The 21,959-nt window shown below is 41.1% G+C and overlaps 1 protein-coding gene and 1 non-coding gene across 2 annotated transcripts in view; one reads left to right on the top strand and one right to left on the bottom strand.

Annotated features, from left to right (window-relative positions):
* WDR93 (WD repeat domain 93) overlaps nucleotides 1–21,959 on the top strand; it is a 49,952-nt gene that overhangs the window by 2,246 nt on the left and 25,747 nt on the right. Inside the window, exons 2-7 of the mRNA XM_033189046.1 lie at nucleotides 7,700–8,044; nucleotides 9,253–9,445; nucleotides 11,957–12,021; nucleotides 16,205–16,283; nucleotides 19,368–19,483; nucleotides 21,339–21,377. Of these exons, the coding sequence (XP_033044937.1) occupies nucleotides 7,742–8,044; nucleotides 9,253–9,445; nucleotides 11,957–12,021; nucleotides 16,205–16,283; nucleotides 19,368–19,483; nucleotides 21,339–21,377 (795 nt within the window). The 5' untranslated portion in view covers nucleotides 7,700–7,741. The remainder of the gene's footprint in view (nucleotides 1–7,699; nucleotides 8,045–9,252; nucleotides 9,446–11,956; nucleotides 12,022–16,204; nucleotides 16,284–19,367; nucleotides 19,484–21,338; nucleotides 21,378–21,959) is intronic.
* Nucleotides 17,621–17,727, bottom strand: LOC117071644. The gene has a single exon (XR_004432411.1). It is a non-coding gene; the product is annotated as a U6 spliceosomal RNA (small nuclear RNA).

The following is a 21,959-nucleotide window of genomic DNA, read 5'->3' as shown; positions in this document are numbered from 1 at the left end:
TTATTCCACAGTGTGAATGTATTATAATTCATTATCCATTCACCCACTGAAGTACATTTGTGTCGTCTCTAATTTGAAGCAATTATAAATAAAGCTGCTATAAATATTTAAGCACAGATTTTGATGTGAAACATAAGTTTTAATTTTCCTAGTGTAATACGCAGGAATGTGATTGCTGAAACATATGGTATGTTTAACTTTGCAAGAAACTACCAAACTGTTTTTCAAAGTGGCTATACTATTTTGTATTACCACTGACAATGTGTGAGAGCTTATCTGTTTGCCTATTGATGAACATTGGGTTGTTTCCACTCTGGGGCTCCTACAAATAAAGTTGTAATGACTGTTCGTGTACAAGTCTTTGTATGGACATATGTTTTCAGTTCCCTTCTACCACTCTTAAGAATGGAATGGGCCGGGCGCGGTGGCTCAAGCCTGTAATCCCAGCACTGTGGGAGGCCGAGACGGGCGAATCACGAGGTCAGGAGATCGAGACCATCCTGGCGAACACGGTGAAACCCCGTCTCTACTAAAAAATACAAAAAACTAGCCGGGCGAGGTGGCGGGCGCCTGTAGTCCCAGCTACTCGGGAGGCTGAGGCAGGAGAATGGCGGAGAAGCTCGGGAGGCGGAGCTTGCAGTGAGCTGAGATCCGGCCACTGCACTCCAGCCCGGGCGACAGAGCAAGACTCCGTCTCAAAAAAAAAAAAAAAAAAAAAGAATGGAATGACTGGATATGATGGTAGGTGTGTGTTTAACTGTCCTGCAGTGGAGAGGCCTATGCAAACCCCAAAAGTCTGAGAAAGCTGAGAGGCCAAAGCAAGAGGCTGACATACCCAGTTTCTCAGAAACAAACATTTAATAGGGACTTACAAACAGAAGCCATGTCTGTGTCTCAGGAAGCAAGACAAGATGGTGGATCCCTGCCATTATCCACCAGACCCTGGGTTTCTGTACTATAGAGAAAGGTGCTTCAGAAGGAATGTGTAAGATAATTGCTTAAGGGCAGAATTTATAGCAAGGATGATAACATCAAGGTTGTTTTGACCTAAGGGCAATATTTACAGTAAGTGGTGCTCTTACACAAGGAATGAGCCCAACTGGAAATCTTAAAGGTTTTTCTGGAACTGGGGATAATCAGAAGTTAACATGGAGGATTAGCATCCAAGATGGAGTTGCTTTGGCCTCCACATTAGCATTTTAAGAACTTGCCAAACTGTTTTCCAAACCAGTTGTACTATTTTGGTTTCCCAACAGTGTGTATGAGCATTTTTATTGTACATCTTCAACAACACTTGTATGGTCTATCTTTTTAGGCATTTTAATATATATGTAGTGGTATCTCATGTTTTAATTTGCATTTCACAAATGACTAATGATGCTGAACATCTTTTTATGAGTCTGTCTGCCATCTGTATATCTTCTTTGGTTAAGTATCTGTACAAATCTTTTGCACATATTTAAAATTTGGGTTATTTCTTTTTTTTTGAGGCGGAGTCTCACTCTATCTCCCAGGCTGGAGTGCAGTGACACTATCTCGGCTCACTGCAAGCTCCACCTCCCAGGTTCACACCATTCTCCTCCCTCAACCTCCCGAGTAGCTGGGACTACAGGTGCCCACCACCACGCCCAGCTAATTTTTTGTATTTTTAGTAGAGATGGGGTTTCACCATGTTAGCTAGGATGGTCTCGATCTCCTGACCTTGTGATCTGCCTGCCTTGGCCTCCCAAAGTGCTGGGATTACAGGCATGAGCCACCATGCCCGGCCAGGTTTTTTCTTTTTGAGAGTTTTGAGAGTTTTAAAAATACTCTACACGCAAGCAGTTTATCAGATAAGTGACTTGCACATATATTTTCTCCCAGTCTGAGGATTACCTTTTATTCTCTTAACAGTGTGTTTTGAAGACATATAAGTTTATTTTTGAAAAGGTTTAAATGACCAGTTTGTTTTTTTTAGGTTATACTTTAATGTCATGTCTAGGAAATCTTTGTCTAAGTGAAGATTGCCAATGTTTTCTTCTAGAAGTTTTATAGTTTTCAGTTTTACATTTAGGTGTATGATTTTACTTTGAGTTAATGGTGCAAGGTATGGTGCAAGGTAGGGATCGGCATTCAGTTTTTTCCTATAGAGATATCTAACTGCTCCAGCATTATTTGTTGAAAAGAATATCCTTTTTCCACTGAATTGTCTTTGTGCCCGTGTCAAAAATAAGTTCTCCATATATGTTTGCATCTAATTTAGGACTACCTATTTGGTTTCATTGATCTATTTGTTTATTTTGATACCAATTCCACACTGTCTTGAATATTGTGGCTTTGTGATAAGTCTTGAAATTAGGTAGTGTTAGTCCTCCAATTATGAGTTGTAAAATTAGCTTCTTAATTTCTGGAAAAAAAAAGCCACCTGGGATTATCACAGGGATTGTGTTGAATTTGTACATGAATTTGAAAAGAGTTGACATTTTAACAAAATTGAGTCTTCCAATTCATAAATAAGGTATCACACTCTCCATTTATTTAGGTCTTCTTTAATTTCTGTCAGCAATATTTTATGGTTTTCAGTATATGGGTGGGTGTTTTTCAGAGAGGGAGTTTCGCTGTATTGCCCAAACCAGAGTGCAGCAACGTGATCATAGCTCACTGCAACCTTGAACTCCTGGACTCAAAGCAATCCTCCCACCCACCGCAGCCTGCTGAGTTGCTAGAATTACAGGTGCAAACCACCTTGCCTAGCCCAGTTACAGGTTTTATATATCTTTTGTCAGATTTATCCCTAAGTATTTCATGTTTTTGATACTGTTGTAAATGGTATTTTTATTTCAGTGTTTGGTTTGTTGTTGCCAGTACATGGAAATACAATCAGTTTTGTATATTGAACTTGTATCCTACAACCTTTCTGTCCTCATTTATTATTTCTAGAAAATGTTTTTGTAGATTTCATCAGATGTCCTATATAAGCATATAATCTGGAGATAAGGCAGCTTTACATTTTTCTTTCCACTGATGAAATAGTTTCATAACTCCAAAAAACTCGCTCATGCTCTCCTTTTTTTTTTTGAGACAGAGCCTCACTCCCTCACCCAGGCTAGAGTGCAACGGCACAATCTCAGCTCACTGCAACCTTTGCCTCCCAGGTTCAAGCAATTCTTGTGCCTCAGCCTCCTGAGTAGCTGGAATTACAGGCACACACCACCACACCCAGCTTATTTTTGTATTTTTAGTAGAGGTGGGGTTTCGCCATATTGCCCAGGCTGGTCTTGAACTCCTGACCTCAAGTGTTCCACCCGTCTCGGCCCCCCAAAGTGCTCAGATTACAGACATGAGCCATCGCGCCCAGCCATGCTGTCCTTTTTGAATAACACCCTTCCCTGCTTATAACTCGTGACAAACACTGATCTGTTCCCCATTACTCAGTTTGCATTTTTGAGAATGCTGTATAAATAGAATTACACTGCATATAAATTTTGAGACTGGTTTATTTCACTCATCATAATGTCTTTGAGATTCATCCATGTTGTTGTGTGGATTAATAGTTTTTTGCTTTTTATTACTGATATGGATATACCACAGTTTGTTTATCCATTGATAAACCTGTTGAAGGACATTTGAATTGTTTACCATTTTTGCAATTATAAAGTAGAGCTGTCATAAACATTTGTGTAGAGGTTTTTGTGTGAACTTACATTGGTGGTGGTGGTGGTTGTCGTTGTTGTTGTTGTTTTTGTTTGAGACAGGGCCTTGCTCTGTCATGCAGGCTGGAGTACAGTGGTGTGATCATGGCTCACTGCAGCTTCGACCTCCCTGGCTAAAGCAATCCTCCTACCTCAGCCTCCCAAGTAACTAGGACTATAGGTGCACATCACCACACCCAGCTAATTGACATCTTTATAATTTTTTTTTTTTTTTTTTTTTTTGAGACAGAGTCTTGCTCTGTCACCCAGGCTGGAGTGCAGTGGTGCAGTCTCGGCTCACTGCAAGCTCCACCTCCCAGGTTCACGCTGTTCTCCTGCCTCAGCCTCCCAAGTAGCTGGGACTACAGGCACCTGCCACCACGCCCAGCTAATTTTTTTTTTTATAATTTTAGTAGAGATGGGGTGTCACTGTCTTAGCCAGGATGGTCTCGATCTCCTGACCTCGTGATCCACCTGCCTCGGCCTCCCAAAGTGTTGGGATTACAGGCGTGAGCCACCACACCCAGCCCACCTTTATCATTATTAAATGAACTTCTTTATCGCAGGTAATATTCTTTGCTCTGAAATATACTGTGTCTGATATTAACGTAGTCACTCCAGCTTTCTTCTGACTAGTGTTAGCATAGTATACCTTTGGTCACCCTTTCAGTTTTGGCCTACTTGTGTCTTAATATTTAAGTGGGGTTTTTGTACACAGCATATATTGAGTCTTATCTATTCTGACAACTTCTATCATTTGATTGGAGTGTTTACATTTGATGTGATTATTGATATGGTTAGGTTTTGCTATTTACTTTCTGTTTGTCCCGTCTGTTCCTTGTTTCCTTTTTCCTCTTTTTTGCTTTTTTAAATTAAGTATTTAAATTTAAAGTATTTTTATGTGTTTTATCGCTTTTGTTGGCTGTAACTCTTTATTTCCTTAGTGGTTAATTTAGGGTTTAGAGTATGCATCTTTAACCTAGCATAGCCTACCTTCAAGTGATATTAGTATACTTCCGTTTCTCCACTCCTAGCCCTTGTACTATTATTGTCATACATTTTTCTTTACATATGTTATTAATCCTACACTACATTTTTATTTTTTGTTTAAGCATTTTAAATGTCTTTTAAAGATATTTAAATAATAAGAAATAATAAGAAAAATCTTTTAATTTACCTAATGCATCCAGTGTTTTTCACTTCTTTATGTAAATTTCTATTTCCACCTGATACCATTTTCTTTTATTTATTTAATTAATTAATTTGAAACAGGATCTCTGTCACCCAAGCTGGAGTGCAGTGACACTCTCATGGCTCACTGCAGCCTTGACCTCTTGGGCTCAAGTGATCCTCCAAGCACATGCCACCACGCCTGGCTAATTAAAAATTTTTTTTTTCTCCCTTTGTTGCCCAGGATGGTCTTGAACTTCAGGGCTCAAGTGATCCTCCTACTTCAGCCTCCCAAAGTTCTGGGATTATAGGCGGGAGTTACTATACCCTGTTCCTTTTCCTTTAGCCTAAAAGCCTTTCTTTTACATTATTTATTTTAATGCTAGTTTGTTGATGATTAATTCTTTCAATTTTTGTATGTCTAAAAAGGGTCTATTTCACTTTAATTTTCTGAAAAATATGTTTTCTGGATATAGAATACCAGAGTGACAAGTTTTTTTCTTTCAGTACTTTCAGATGTTGCTTCACTGTTTCTCACTTACATGGTTTCCTTCAATAAGTCTGCTGTTATTTTTTACTTTGTTCCTCGGTGCATGGCATGTCTTTCTTCTGGCTGCTTTCACATTTTGTCTTTATCCATAATTTTTATATGGTTTTTCTTCTCAAATCTGTGGGTTTATACTTTTAATCAAATTTAGAAAATTTTCGTCCATTATTTCTACAATTTTTTTTTTTCTGTTTCTTCCCTCTTTTGGGGATTTCAGTCACACTTGTATTAGGCCACTTCAAATGACCTCACACCTCAGTTCTTCTCTTTTTTCAGTCTTTTTTCTTCTTTTGTTTCATTTTGTTTCTGTTGCCGTGTCTTCAAGTTCACTAATCTTTTCTTCTCCCCATCTAATTTGTTTTCCTCTGAAATCTTCATGTTAATCTAATCTAATGTATTTTTCATCTCAGACCTTGTACCTGTGTCTCTAAAAGCTCATACAGATATAGATATAACAGTTATAACTTTATAACTTTGTGGAAAAAGTTGTAACTGTTTTGTCTGCTAATTCTAGTGTCTGTATTGACTCTGGTTCAGCTTTAGTTGATCAATTTTTCTCTTTATTATGGCTTATATTTTCTTGCTTTTCTATAGCCCAAGTAATTTCTTTACTGGATCCTAGACATTGTGAATTTTACTCCATTGAATGCTGGATATTTTTATATTCCTCTAAATATTCTTGAACTTTGTTCTGTGATGCAGTATGTTACTTAGACATAGTTTGATTATCTAACTTCTAAGATTTGATGGGTGATAACAGAGGAGCATTTATTCTAGGGCTAATTTTTCCCACTACCGAGGCAAGATTTTTCAGAGTACTCTACATAATCCCTGTGAATTATGAGGCTTTCCAGTCTTGCTGGTAGAAATAGGCATTATTCTTGGCCCTCTGTGAGCTCAGCTTACTCTCCCCACTAATTAATTCAGTGGTTCTTTCCCCAGTGTCAGCTAGTGTCTTCATACTCACACATTGAAAGCATCACAAATGTACTCCAGCCAGTAAGCAAAGATGACGGTGGCAGCGGGGTTTTACAAGACTTCATGACCCTAGGCACTCATACAGTCCAAGACCCTACTCCACTATATATTAAGCACCTTAAAATGTATCCCATGTTCTACATTAAGTATTTTTTAGAAAACTGTAACATATGAAAGGCTTTTTATATTGCACAAGTTTGAGGGTTTTTTTTTTTGAGACAAGGTCTCACTCTGTCATCTAGGGTAGAATGCAGTGGCACAATCTTAGCTCACTGCAACCTCACACTCCTGGACTCAAGAGGTTCTCCCACCCCACCCTCCCAAATAGCTGCAGATGCATACCACCATGCCCAGCTAATTTTTAAATTTTTTGTATAGATGGGATCTTGCTATGTTTCCCAAGCTAGTCTCCAACTCCTGGCCTCAAGCAATCCTCCCACCTTGGCCTCCTGAAGTGCTGGGATTATGGGCATGAACCACCCCACAGGCCCTACAATTTTGAGTTTTCTGAAGTAAAGATTACTCATTCTCTTCTTGTAGACATGAACTTTATTTGTATACATATACAGACTTTCATATATTTATAAGTTGATGTATACATATGTGTGTGTACACACCCAGACACACACACACACACAGAGTGGAGCTAATAAACTGTAAATGTTTTTGTAAATATTTAATTATCATCCACAGGAGCAATAAGTATTTCATTCCCCAAATCTGTGGTGCAGACAGAAGTGGAATTTCATGGGTCTTATTTTGGTCAATTCTTTTTTTAATATCTCAAACATTTCTGGAGGGTCTTGAAAAATCTCATGGGCCCTGAGCACTGTGTCTGCAGAACTCCTGGGCAGCAATAGTGGGAAAGGAGAAAAGGGAACAAATCAGTCAGGACTGGGAGTGCTTGATCTGCATCTGATTGGGGGTGAAGGAAAGAAAGGGAGGAGAGTTGTGGCTCACTGCCCACCTGGCTTGGGCACAGCCATCTGCAGAGAGAAAGGAATGAGGAGAAAGCATAAGTTGTAGGAGAGAGGGTGAATTGTATTTGGGACAGAAAGACATCTGCCCTCCTATCAACAAGGGTATCAAATTCCTCTTTCCTTCTTAGTACACATCATCTAGGGTTGGCCTGGAAAATACCTGCCTCCTCTAATGTCCTTACTAATATGAAGAGCATATCCTAATAATGTGGTAATAGTCCTCTGGTAATTAAGGAAAATGCCAGTCTGTGGAATAAACAGTCCCTATTGGCTATTGTGCTAGAAAAGGATGGTGTGCTATCTTCTCATTGTTTCCTTTTTTCCAGAATTCCTTTGTTTACTTCTCTTATCAGCTTTTCAGAGTTTCGTAGAGATTCCCAGTGCCGCCTTCTGTGATGTCATTCCCCAGAGGAAGTCAGACCCAGAAGATAAGGCACCCCATTGGTACACGAAAGGGACCATTGGAGGTGCCACCCCCAACAGAGAAGGACTGGCCTAAAGAGGATGAAGAGGATCATGTCCTCGTGGATCCAAATGAGGAGCTGGATTCCTTGCCTCAGCCTTATCGAATGATCAACAAGCTGGTGAACCTTCTGTTTGACCAGTCTTGGGAAATTATTGAAGAAAGGAACGCATTGAGGGAAGCTGAGAGCAGCCAGATCCAGCCCACCGTCTTCCCTCCACTTGGAGAAATCCAGGTATGGAGTAAGCAGTTGACCAGGAGCCCCTGTTTCTCAGTTGAGTGTTAATAAATCAAAGCCCCTGATCCAGGAAGGAATTCCTACAAGAAAGCTGCATTCAGTAAGTCAGTGCATTTTTGAAAGATTAGAAGCATGCTGATGTTGATTAAAATGATCTGGTAATTGCCTGGGGGAAATATGGGGCATTCTGGTTAATTGAATATTATTCTTTTATATTCAGTGGTTGTTACTGAAAAATCTTCTTTTTTTTTGGAAACGGAGTCTCGCTCTGTTGTCCAGGCTGGAGTGCAGTGGCCGGATCTCAGCTCACTGCAAGCTCCGCCTCCTGGGTTTACGCCATTCTCCTTCCTCAGCCTCCCGAGTAGCTGGGACTACAGGCGCCCGCCACCTCGCCCGGCTAGTTTTTTTGTATTTTTTAGTAGAGACAAGGTTTCACCGTGTTAGCTAGAATGGTCTCGATCTCCTGACCTCGTGATCCGCCCGTCTCAGCCTCCCAAAGTGCTGGGATTACAGGCTTGAGCCACCGCGCCCGGCCGAAAAATCTTCTTAATGTATTAATCTACTCTCTTGCTGGATGGCTGAGGATCTGCCAGTGCCTTGGCTACCATTCTTCCCACAGTGCACTAGCTGAATAAAGTACAGGGCCTGTGGTCATGCCTAGTGTTGTGAATATACATTTATTCTCAACTCCCTTGTTTTCTCTGTTCTCTTTGCCCTAACAGTGAAATACTATGAATTTCTTGATGCTTAGGCAAGAGTTTTAGATGAGCACTATGTTTGGGAATGTTGTTTTATCGGGGTTTTTTTTTTTTTTGAGACAGAGTTTCACTCTTGTTGCCCAGGCTGGAGCACAATGGCGTGATCTCGGCTCACTGTAACCTCCGCCTCCCAGGTTCAAGCATTCTCCTACCTCAGCCTCCCAAGTAGCTGGGATTACAGGGATATGCTACCATACCCGGATAATTTTTGTATTTTTAGTAGAGATGGGGTTTCACCATGTTGGCCAGGCTGGTCTCAAACTCTTGATCTCTTGTGATCTGCCCACCTTGGCCTTCCAAAGTGCTGGGATTACAGGCTTGAGCCACCACGCCCAGCCAGGAAATGTTATTATTATCTAGGAAGGGCCCCTGACTGTCTCTGAAAGCTAACTCATATTATTTGAAGACTGTGACAACTGAAAATAATATTTTTCCTTGTTTTCCCAGCTCAACAAAATGCCAAATTGTATGGCTGTTTCCCAAGACTATGTGTTTATTGGAGGAGCCAAAGGATTCACAATTTATAATCTGTACAATGCTAAACAAATATATGCATGGGAGAAGCTTAAGGTTGATGTCACTTCCATCTGGGCCACAGATTTGGGGAATGAAATACTTATTGCTCCTGTGGATGAAATGGGTATTGTTCTTCATCTTTCTTTTTAGCCTAATTTACAGGTACCTGTAGACTGTTCTCAGTTTAATCTCCTTTCGAGGTATGAGTGGGGCCAGGCATGGAGACTTCTCCCTGGTCATGTAATAGTAACTATACGTACAGAACAGGTATGGTGGGTCAGGTACTGTTCTACCATTCCACATGTGCTAGACCATTTAATCCTCACGGCAGCCCTAGAGGGGAAGTACAATTTTTTATTCCTGTTCAGAAGAGGCAGCTGACTTATGGAAGTTAAATAACTTACTTGAGGTAACATGGAAAGTCAGGCTTCAAACCAGGCAGTATGACCTTGGAGTCCACACCCTTCCAGCACTCAGCAGTCCTCTCATACAAACCAGAGCTTGCTCTTTTTCCCTCAGCCTGAGGATGAACGAGGCCTCCATGGGGAGTATAGTATGGAAAACTGTAGACAGTGTCCTAGATAGGTGAGCTCTTACTCTTGGTTGCCCCCCAAAAGCTAGATTCCCTCTAGCCTGTCCTTATGTTTGGGTGAAACAGACTGGAAACAGACTGTTACCTGTGGATATGAAGAGCTTTCCTGCTTTGTGGAGGATGAGAAGGCAGATGTCAGCATTGGCTGGAAGTGAGTGAGGTGGCTGTGTCATATTGTGGCAGGCAGAGTGGAAAGTGCCTGCTCACTTGGAGATCATCTGTGAAGGCATGCATCTCTCTAGACATCAGGCTCTGCTCAACCAGCACAGGTGCACTGAAGAACTTTCTGCAGGAGAGTGACCTAACCAGACTGGCATTTAAGAAGGGCACTCTGGCAGGAGTTTGAAAAAGGCAAAATGAGAGGCAGAAAAACTATTGTAGTCATTGAGGAGAGAAAATTCTGAACAGCAGAACCAAGGCAGGGGCTGTTAAAATGAAAAGGAAGGCCAGGTGCAGTGGCTCATGCCTGTAATCCCAGCATTTTTGGAAGCCTAGGCAGGTGGATCACTTGTGATCAGGAGTCTGACACCAGCCTGGCCAACATGGTGAAACCCTGGCTCTACTAAAAATACAAAAAAAAAAAAAATTAGCCGGGCATGGTGGTGGGTGCCTGTAATCCCAGCTACTCGGGAGGCTGAGGCAGGAGAATCGCTTGAACTCAGGAGGTGGAGGTTCCAGTGAGCTGAGATCGCACCATTGCACTCCAGCCTGGGTGACAAAATAAGACTCCAGCTCCAAAAAAAAAAAAAAAAAGAAAAAGTGTACTGTGGTTATGTAAGATGTTAACATTAGAGGAAACAAGACAAGGGATACAAAGAAACTCTACTATTTTTGCAACCTTTTTGTAAGTTTAAAATTAATTCAAAATAAAAAGACAGTGTCCTAGATAGGTGAGCTGTTACTCTTGGTTGCCCCCCAAAAGCTAGGCTCCCTCTAGCCTTTCATTCTTTTCATTAAAAAATGAAAGGAATATTTAATGGAGAAACTTAGGGAATGATGGAATATGCATATGGGTCAAGTAGTGGGAAAGTATGCTGGGGGGCAGTGAAGAAGAATGCCTCCACCTTTGTGCCTTAGATAACTGGGTGGATTATGATGCCATTTCTTGATAACAGTTATGGGAAAATAAGATTTCAGGGTTCTGTGAGTTGAAGAATTCCGTTTGAACATGTGCAGACTTGAGGCATCTAGGGATATATCTCTGTGGGAATGTTGATACTCAGAAGGAATTTGATGTAAAGATAGGATCACATTTGTCACACTACATTATACTAGTTGATTTCAAGTCTGTGTAGCCCTCAATATGATGAATCTGAAGGTAGACTGTCTTCATGTCCCTAGCACGTTTGTTGGCATGAATCCGATATCCCATGAATCTGTATTGGGTTGAGTTAGATGTTCACCTATAGTGGGCCAGATGCCTTTACAAGGTTATATTATAGTGTAGAAAGGCAAGTCATAAGTATGTGGGAGGCACCTCAAGAAAGAAGTAAGAAGTCATGATGGGTGATGTTTGTATACTGGAGCCATTAGGTTAAATGGGAATTAGATTAACATATTTACTTATTAATTCAACAAAATTAACTGCATGAGGAGCTTGTTGGGATTGAGAGGCAAGACACATCAAACAGTGAGCTATGATCCTTTCCCTCAAAGAATCCATGAATTCTCAAGCGGAATACAGTACATTTGCAGCAAACAGTTGGATAATGGTGTGAAGCAGTAAGGGATGGTACACTCAGACAGATAGGAGTCAACAAGTGGATGGATGTAGCCCATGTCTTACAGGAGACATCTGGGAGATGCCGGTGGAGTTGGGGTAGGTGGAGAGGACCCAAGGAAGGAAAGCAACCTGAACATTTCAAGTGAGGGGTGGAGGAAGACAGGGAGACCAAGAACAGCATAGGCAGTGGAGGGGCTGGGAAGGAGGCCTAAGAATGAGCGAGCTCATGATGGTAAGTTCACAAAGTCAAATATAAAAAATTCCAATTCCTCTTCAGCTCAATTGTCTGTCTTACATTCTTACTTATTTTTCTGTTTCAGGTATCATTAGACTCTTTTATTTTTATAAGGAAGGTCTTTACCTAGTCAAAGCCATCAATGAAGTGGTGAGTTCCTATTCTTTCACCATTAGCTGGGCCAAAAGCTGTAGCAAATTAAGTTTACTTTTAATATGGAATCAATGATAGCTGGCCTAGATTAGAAAAAAATAGAGACTTCCTTGGCCAGAGAGCCTCCTCCAAAATATCCAGTTAAAAGATCCCCCACCATCAAAGGGTACATGGTGAATTCCTTGGATTTAGTTACCCTGTTGTCAAGAAAAGAAAATTAGCAAAGGAACTCCAGATTTTTCTTTTGAGAATCAGACCAACATATCTAATAAGTACTTAAAAGTCCCTAAATGTCCTAGGCTTTTTCACATTCCCCATCCCTTGCCCATGCTGTTCCTTCTGCTTCAAATGCTCTCCTCATCTCCCTGCCTGCCTTTTCTCCCCACCAAAATTTCCCCCATTCTTCAAGACCAGCTCAAATACCTCCTCTAAGATACTTTCCCTTATATACCCAAGAGGAGCTGATCTCTTCCTGCTTTGTGCCACTGACAAAGAGAACACAATTTCTACCACAGTGTTTCCCACACCCTCTACCCTAATTTGTTCATACGACTGCTTCTCCTGAGGGAAGAGGACCTGTCTTATTTACCTTTCAAATCCCCTTTTCCCAGATCATTGCCTACAATACTGTAAGTTTTCAGAAATTATTTTTTAAATCCGTGAATTCCCAAAAGAGAGGGTGTTGCTCAGAGTACGTTTTTTTTTTTTTTTCTTAAATAGAGACAGGGTCTTGCCATGTTGTTGCCCAGCCTGGTCATGAACTCCTAGCCTCAGGTGATCCTCCTGCCTCAGCCTCCCAAAGTACTGGGATTACAGGTGTGAGTCATAGTAGATTTTTTATTGTATTTTATCTTCTAAGAAATACTATTGATGGGCACCAAGGCAATTCAGTAGGGGCCAAAAGAAAGTATTTTCAGCAAATAATGCTAAAACACTGGAAAAGCAAATATGGAAAAATGAACCTCAACTCTGCTTCACGCTATACATAAAAATTAATTTGATAGGGATTTTAGATCTAAATGTAAAGGCTAAAAACATTTATTCTTGAAAAAAAAACACACACACACACAGGAATTTTTTTTTGCCACCTTGGGGCAGGCAGAGATTTCTTAGGACCATGAAAAGCACTAATCAGGCCGGGCGCGGTGGCTCAAGCCTGTAATCCCAGCACTTTGGGAGGCCGAGACGGGCGGATCACGAGGTCAGGAGATCGAGACCATCCTGGCTAACACGGGGAAACCCCGTCTCTACTAAAAAAAAAAATACAAAAAACTAGCTGGGCGAGGTGGTGGGCGCCTGTAGTCCCAGCTACTCGGGAGGCTGAGGCAGGAGAATGGCGTAAACCCGGGAGGCGGAGCTTGCAGTGAGCTGAGATCCGGCCACTGCGCTCCAGCCTGGGTGACAGAGCGAGACTCCGTCTCAAAAAAAAAAAAAAAAAAGAAAAGCACTAATCATAAAAGAAAATATTAATATTGGACTTCATTCCTCACACCATATACAAAAAGTAACTCAAAATGGATCATATACCTGTATGTAAAACCTAAAACTATAAAACTTCTAGACTGAAACATACGAGAAAGTGATCCTGGGTTAGGTAAATATATTTTAGCCACAATACCAAAAGCATGATCCATAGAAGAAAGATAAACTGGACTTTATCAAAATTTAAAACTTCTGTAAAAGATATTGTTAACAGAATGAAAATACAACCCATAGACGGGGAGAATTCATTGAAAATGACATATATGATAAGGGACTTGTAACCGGACTATATAAAGAACTCTCAAAACAAGGAAACGATGTGACTTTTTTTTTAATGGACAAAGGATTTGAAAATAATTCACCAAAGAAGATATATGGAAGGCAAATAAGATGCTCAAGATCATTAGTCATTAGGGAGGTGGAAATTAAAATCACAATGAGATATAATTACACATGTATTAGAATCCTCAAATTGAAAACACTCACCACAGATAGGTCAGGCACGTTGGCTCATGCCTTTAATCCCAGCACTTTGGGAGGCAGGCAGGTGGATCTCTTAAGGTCAGGAGTTTGAGACCACCCTGGCCAACATGGTGAAACCCCATCTCTACTAAAAATACAAAACTTAGTTGAGCATGGTGGCAGGCATCTATATCCCAGCTCAGGAGGCTGAGACACGAGAATCACTTGAACCTGGGAGGCAGAGGTTGAAAATACAAAAACTTAGCCGGGTGTAGTGGCACACACCTGTAGTCCCAGCTACTTGGGAGTCTGAGACAGGAGAATTGCTTGAACCCGGGAGGCAGAGATTGCAGTGAGCTGAGATTGCACCACTGCACTCCAGCCTGGATGACAGAGCGAGACTCCATCTCAAAACAAAACAAAAACAAAAAAACATAATCAGAGAACAAATAAAAAATCCATAGACTAAGTCAATGGAACACTAATCATCAATAATAAATAATAAACAACTGATGATTAAAAACAACACAGCAGATGAAACTCAGAAACATCAAGTTGAATGACAGAAGCCAGACACAAAAGAGTACATTCTAATTATATGAAACTTAAGAACAGGCGAAATTTATCTGTGTTAGTGATGGAAAGCAGAACATTGGTTGCATATGGAAGTGTAATTGGCTCAAACAGGCATAAGGTAACTTTCTAGGATAATGGTAATGTCCTATACCTTGACTGGGTATTAGTTACATGGATGTATAAGTTTGTCAAAACTCATCAAGTTATGCATTTAATACCTGTGCCTTTACCTATATTTAAATTTTATCTTTAAATAAACTCTCCTAAGAAAAAAAAATACTAGGAATATCCCACAACTCACTTTATGAGACCAGCATAAGTATGATGTTCAAATTATCAGCGACATTACAAAAAAAGTACTGTTGGTGGATTAAAACACACAAAAATGTTTAAAATCCATTAATTCATAATCATATATTTTAAATACTTTATTATCACCTTTGGAAGTTGTGAGGGCACAAACTCAGTATTCTGAAAACTGATAAGGGAAAGAATCAAGCTTTTATCCTGACTTTTTCATATGGGCAACCAAATTTCAAGGCAACCAAATAGTTGATGATGGAAAGATCTTCCTTATAGAAGAATTCTAACAGATGCAGAAGGAATGATAGAACTGAGGTATCCTACTCTTGTTCCCTATTACAAAGAATGGTCTAGGCAATAACCACCAATGGCTGATGGGGAAGTTTGTAATAAAGGAGTCAGGATGATAATTGTTCTCAATTGTCAACCTTAACATTACTAAAAGAGAGACAACCAGCTATTATGGGCCTCCTGATATGATGCAGTAGGAAGGACACAGTGCACCTGTGGAATGTTCTTCCCAAAACATTGAACCTAAACCTAATCAAAGTTGTAGATCTGATTATCAGTTTACAGGAAATACAGGAACCATGGAGATGCAATCAGTTCAGTTCACAATGTGAAAAATTCCATAGGGCAAATGACATGGTTTCTTCAACAAATAAATGGCAAACAGAAAAACAAACAAGGGAGCTAATATAAATTAAGAGACTTAGGAGATACATTAGTCTGGGCATGGTGACTCATGCCCCTATAATCCCAGCACTTTCAGAGGCCAACTTGGGAAGATCACTTGCAAGCCAGGAGTTCAAGACCAGCCTGGGCAACAAAGTGAGACTCCATCTCTCCTAAAATTTTTAAAAATTAAAAAAAAAAAAGCATAACCATTCACATTGAGCCTCTCTGACCTTATCCACAATTTGAGCAGGTTTCATACTAGGGTTACATTCAGTCTTTACCATAGTCTAGATAGAGCCTTTTGTCCAGCAACTACCAGATTTTTCAGTGTCATGTAGAATTTATTTCAGTTCAGTTGAATAATTGGATGCCAGTATAGGCTTTAGGGTTTGCACACCTGACCAGGAGATCCAATAGTATGCCAGAAGTCACCAGGAGTATTTAAGAGACCAGGAAATAAGTTCAAAAACCTTACATAGAAAAGTGAGTTCTACTTCTTTGCATACCATCTTGTCCAATTCCTATACAAAAATGAGAAGTATGAAGCAGTTTGAAGCATCTTTTCATGTCCCAAGCTCTAAAAGGATCTCTGCTCCTGGGTGCAAACCACAGAGAGCCCTGATATACATTCTCTGTTGGCAGGCTATGCCTACTCTATCAACATCTCTTTTGTTTTCAGGATGATACCAGCAAGCAAACTACCTGTATAAAGATGGAGGTCTCTCAAGGAGGGGACTTTGCAGCCTTCCTCCTACAAGGCAAGATTAACCAAAGACTGTTAAGGTTCAGATTTTCAATCTCTTCCAAATTATTGCTTTTGTCCCTCCAAACCTTTTATTTAGAAATTATTTTCAATTTAAAGAAGAGTTGCAAAGAAATTACAGAGTTCCTTTATGCCCTTCACCCAGCTTCTCTAGTATTAATGTTCAACATGGCCACACCACATTTGTCAAAACTAAGCAAATGACTTTGGTACAGTACTATTAATTAACTCTTACTACAGAATTTGTTTTAAATTTCACTAGTTTTTCCACTAATCTTTTTTTTTTTTTTTTTTTTTTGCTCCACAGTTCAATCTGGGATACCATATTATATTTAGTCATTGTGTCTCCTTAGTCTCCTCCTGTCTGGGATGGTTTCTTGGCCTCTCCTCATTTTTCAAGGCCTTAACATTTTTAAAAAGTACCAGTCAGGTATTTGGTAGAATATCCCTCAATTTCAGCTTGTCTGATATTTTTCTTATGATTCAACTGGGGTTAAGGATTTGGGGGAAGATACAACAGAGGTGACCTGCTTTTCTTATTGCATCATATCAAGGGATACATTATAGCAGCGTGACTCACTACTTCTGATATTAACCTTGATCACTTGCGGTGGTGTCCGCCAGGTTTCTCCACTGTAGAGCTACTGTTTCCCCCCCCGCCCCCGTATCCTCTGTAAGGAGCAAGTCACTAGGTCCAGACCACACTCAAGGGGAAATGATAGAAATACCACCTCCTGGCCGGGCAAGGAGCATTTTGGGAGGCCAAGGCGGGCGGATCACGAGGTCAGGAGTTCAAGACCAGCCTGACCAACGTGGTGAAACCCCGTCTCTACTAAAAAAATATAATAATATAAAAATTAGCCGGGCGTGGTGGTGCACACCTGTAATCCCAGCTACTCAGGGGGCTGAGACAGGAGAATCGCTTGAATCTGGGAGGCGGAGATTGCAGTGAGCCGAGATTGCACCATTGCACTCCAGCCTGGGTGACAGAGCAAGACTCCGTCTCAAAAAAAAAAAGAAGTACCACCTCCTGGACTGGATGTGGTGGCTCACGCTTATAATCTCAGCACTTTGGGTAGCAGATGCGGGCGGATCACCTGGGGTCAGGAGTTCAAGACCAACCTGGCCAACATGGTGAAGCCCCATCTCTACTAAAAATACAACAATTAGCTGGACGTGGTGGTGGGGACCTGTAATCCCAGCTACTGGGGAGGCTGAGACAGAAGAACCGCTTGACCTGGGAGGCGGAGCTTGCAGTGAGCCAAGATCGGGCCACTGCACTCCAGCCTGGGCAACAGAGTGAAACTCTGTCTCAAAAAAAAAAAAAAAAGAAAAAAAAAGAAATGCTTCATGAATTTGTGTGTCATCCTTGCAGAGGGACCATGCTAATCATCTCTGTATCGTTCCAGCTTTAGTATATGTGCTGCTGAAGCGATCACATCCACTGACATTTTGCCTTTAGTTTTACCTGTCTAGGGAGGAAGGCAGCACATACAGAATCAGTAACTGACAGGAGTGTGTCTGAGGAAGGGTTGGAATTGGGAAAGATGTACCTAAAGAATTCTTTTGACCAATATTTGAGGAGATGTTAACCTGGGAAAGTTTGTTCTCCCACGGTATGGGATCCTGGCTAAATTTTTTCTTAAAAAGTAGTCTTCTGATCACCTTAATTTCAGACTTCTGGCCTCCAGGACTCTGAGGGAATAAACATCTATTGTTTTAAGCTGCCCAGTTTGTGGTCCTTTGTTTTTTTTGTTTTTTTTTTTTTTGAGACGGAGTCTCGCTCTGTCGCCCGGGCGGGAGTGCAGTGGCCGGATCTCAGCTCACTGCAAGCTCCGCCTCCCGGGTTTACGCCATTCTCCTGCCTCAGCCTCCCGAGTAGCTGGGACTACAGACGCCCACCACCTCGCCCGGCTAGATTTTTGTATTTTTTAGTAGAGACGGGGTTTCACTGTGTTAGCCAGGATGGTCTCGATCTCCTGACCTCGTGATCCGCCCGTCTCGGCCTCCCAAAGTGCTGGGATTACAGGCTTGAGCCACCGCGCCCGGCAGTTTGTGGTCCTTTGTTATGACAGCCTCAGGAAACCAGTACAGATGGTGCAAAAGTTTCCTTGAATACATAAAGCATTATAAAATGCATATCCTTGGCCAAGTGTGGTGGCTCATGTCTGTAATCCTAGCATTCGAAGGCTGAGGCGGGCAGATCACCTCAGGTCAGGAGTTTGAGACCAGCCTGGCCGACATGGTGAAACCCTGTCTCTACTAAAAATATAAAAATTAGCCGGGCATGCTGGCAGGCACCTGTAATCTCAGCTGCTTCACAGGATGAGGCAGGAGAACCACTTGAACCTGGGAGGCAGAGGTTGCAGTGAGCTGAGATCATGCCACTGCACTCCAGCCTGGGCGACAGAGCAAGACTCCTTCTCAAAATAATAATAATAATAATAATAATAAGTAAATAAAATGCATATCTTCCTTAAATACCTGACATTGGAAGGGTCAGAATCCACTGGGTTCAAGCAATTCTCCTGCCTCAGCCTCCTGAGTAGCTGGGATTACAGGTGCACACATCACCACGCCTGGCTAATTTTTGTATTTTTAGTAGAAATGGGATTTCACCGTGTTAGCCAGGCTGATCTCGAACTCCTGACTGCGGGTGATCCGCCCACCTCGGACCCCCAAAGTGCTGAGATTACAGGCATGAGCCACGATGCCCGACCCCATATTTTTTTAATGTCAATGGAATTTACCATTCGCAACATAGAAAACGTGGGGGCTAGGCAGAGCAATTTGGTTAAAACATCATGTTGCATGAGTGCTGTTAGTGTGAGAAGCCCCTGCTTCCCTTAGATAGGTGATGGTGGGTTGAGGGGATAACTCTCCATGGGAAAGTTATGTGGGGCATGAGGACTTGCAATAACCATTGCAGAACTACTTCTCCTTCAGTGTGTCAAAGTTGCCTGCTACGGAAGTGGCTGGTCTCTTTCCCAGCAGTTCTGAGAAGAAAACAGGCCATTTCTCAGAGGAAACTTGTGGCTGTCTTACAGTTGCTCAATGGTTCTCTGGTTTCCCAATGCAGGAGCCGGAGATATTTGGCTGGATGTGTATAAATTGCCCAAGGAGACTTGGCTCAAGAAAGTAGAGAACCCCCAACTCACTTCAAATCCAAAGAAAAAAGTCAGACAGCTGCAACTGGTAGGAAGTATCTCTGCTTTCAGCCGATATGTTTCTCCCTACCCCTGACCCACATCTAGCCCAAGTCCTTGGAAATTTATGATGAATGAGGCCTCTGGGCTATTATAGAGAGGACAACAGGAATATTGGCTCCTGTCTGCCAAGTCAGTTTCCTTTGGTTAAAATAAGATATTAAAAAGTAAAGGTGTCTTCAGTAGTGAGAATCTCAGTATCTCTCTAGTCTAGGAGTTACCTCTCCACTGAGACCACTGCCAGGCATTTCTCTGGAAGGAGGGTCTTTTGTCCTGGAAGGAGGGTCTTTTGTTCTGACTCCTGCTTCACTGGTAATCTTTTTTCCCTCCTGGCTGAAATAATCTTTTCATGCCTCAAATTCCATTAAATTTTCCAGACTATGATATAAAAAGGTTGTTCTCAATATACAGAAATATATATATATATTTTCTATTATCCTTAGAAAGTAGAAAGTCTACCATTTCAGTTTATTTATATATGATGCCTGGGCCTTGTGCTGTTTTTTTGTTTCTGTTTTTGTTTTTTATTTTGTTTTTTGAGTCTCACTCTGTTACCCAGGCTAGAGTGCAGTGATACGATCTCTGCTCACTGCAACCTCCACCTCCCGAGTTCAAGCAATTCTTCTGCCTCAGCCTCCTGAGTAGCTGGAACTACAGGTGCCCACCGCCATGCCTGGCTAATTTTTTTGTATTTTTAGTAGAGACGGGGTTTCACTGTGTTAGCCAGGATGGTTTCGATCTCCTGACCTCGTGATCCGCCCGCCTCGGCCTCCCAAAGTGCTGGGATTACAGGCGTGAGCCACCGCACCCGGCCTGTGCTTGCTGTGTTTTTAAAATGTAGTTACTCAGTAAATATTAAGACTTAATTTGCTTATCTATACAGTGTATGCTTATTATTTTTACTTTTAAACCACCAACATGAATATATTGATATTAACTGAGCACCCCTTTAAAACACATTGTATTGGGTGCTAAATTAATTAGTGAAATTATTAATGTAGGAGACCAAGATTGAGAGTTACATTCACTGCTGAGCTCAAGTGGCTTTGAATAAATGCCTTTCTCCTCAGTGAATGTCTTCATAATGGAGTGTAGTCCTATGTCCCTGGGAAAGTTACTAGCCCAGAGATCTTCCTCCTCTAAGCTATTATAGAATGTTATTATTTGTACCCATTTTTTGACACCTCTCACCTACTACCTAGGTTTTTAGTTATCTTGTTATACATGAAAATCCTCTTGTCTTCAATGGATAATAAATTTCTAGATTGTTAAGACCATACCTTTTGCTTTTTATCAACAAATTCCGTAGTATCATACTTGGTGCTCAAAAGATATATTTTTGTTTGGACTAATTTGTTATCCAAATAGGAAAAGCACCTTGAATAGGATGGTTTCTCACCATAATTCACTTCTTTTTCATACACCAAGAAGCAGCCAATGAATGCCAGTTACAGTGATAGTTCTTTTACTATGAATTATATTTAGAGTTACTTAAATGTAATTCTCAACATCACTGTTACGTTTTGCCAATCAGAAATATTTGCCTCAATTTAGATTCTTGTAATGGTGTTCTGACTGATCTCCTCAACTCTATTCATTCAGATTTCCTCTTATTATTAACTATTTCCTATTTCCCCAACTACTTTTTAAAATCCTGGAAAATAGGGATCATGTGTTGAATTTCTGCAGGCCAGAGGTCCACAGAAATACTGGCCCTCTATATCTATTGCATGAATTCACTCACAAGAGTAATTGAGGGGAAGAGAGAGCATGCCAGAAGATTAAAGGGGATGGTAAACATACATCAAACCTATTGTGAATTAATTTCTCATTTTTCTCCTCAGAACACCCTTGGTCTCATTTCTGCAGATCAGTTAGAAATGGTAAGAAACTTTAAATAAAATCTCCAGAGAGACTTAAGTTTGCATTTTAGAGATTTTTTAAAAATTATTAATTCTTTTTTTCTTTTTTTTTTTTTTGAGACGGAGTTTCATTCTCGTTGCTCTTATTGCCCAGGCTGGAGTGCAATGGCACGACCTTGGCTCATTGCCACCTCTCCCTCCCAGGTTCAAGCGATTCTCCTGCCTCAGCCTCCCGAGTAGCTAGGATTACAGGCATGCACCACCACGCCCGGCTAATTTTGGATTTTTAGTAGAGATGGGGTTTCTCCATGTTGGTCAGGCTGGTCTTGAACTCCTGACCTCAGGTGATCCGCCTGCCTCGGCCTCCCTAAGTGCTGGGATTACAGGCATGAGTCACCACACTGGGCCCAAGATTTTTATTTTTACTTGAAATTTACCTTAAATGTCAAATATGCTAGTAAAATGTTCCACCTGGGCACTATTTTCAATTCTCAGTGACTTAATCTTATGCCTCATATTCATTGAAGATGACCTCCCGACCCTGAGAATAGTTGACCCAAGTCATTTGGCCAGACATGGGTTTACCTGAAGTTAAGGGAGCTT

This window comes from Trachypithecus francoisi, unplaced genomic scaffold (genome assembly GCF_009764315.1).
Source record: "Trachypithecus francoisi isolate TF-2019V2 unplaced genomic scaffold, Tfra_2.0 Lachesis_group3, whole genome shotgun sequence".
In the NCBI taxonomy this organism is placed as follows: domain Eukaryota; kingdom Metazoa; phylum Chordata; class Mammalia; order Primates; family Cercopithecidae; genus Trachypithecus; species Trachypithecus francoisi.
Note: the sequence above shows the minus strand (reverse complement) of the source record. Positions and strands in the feature narration are given on the sequence as shown.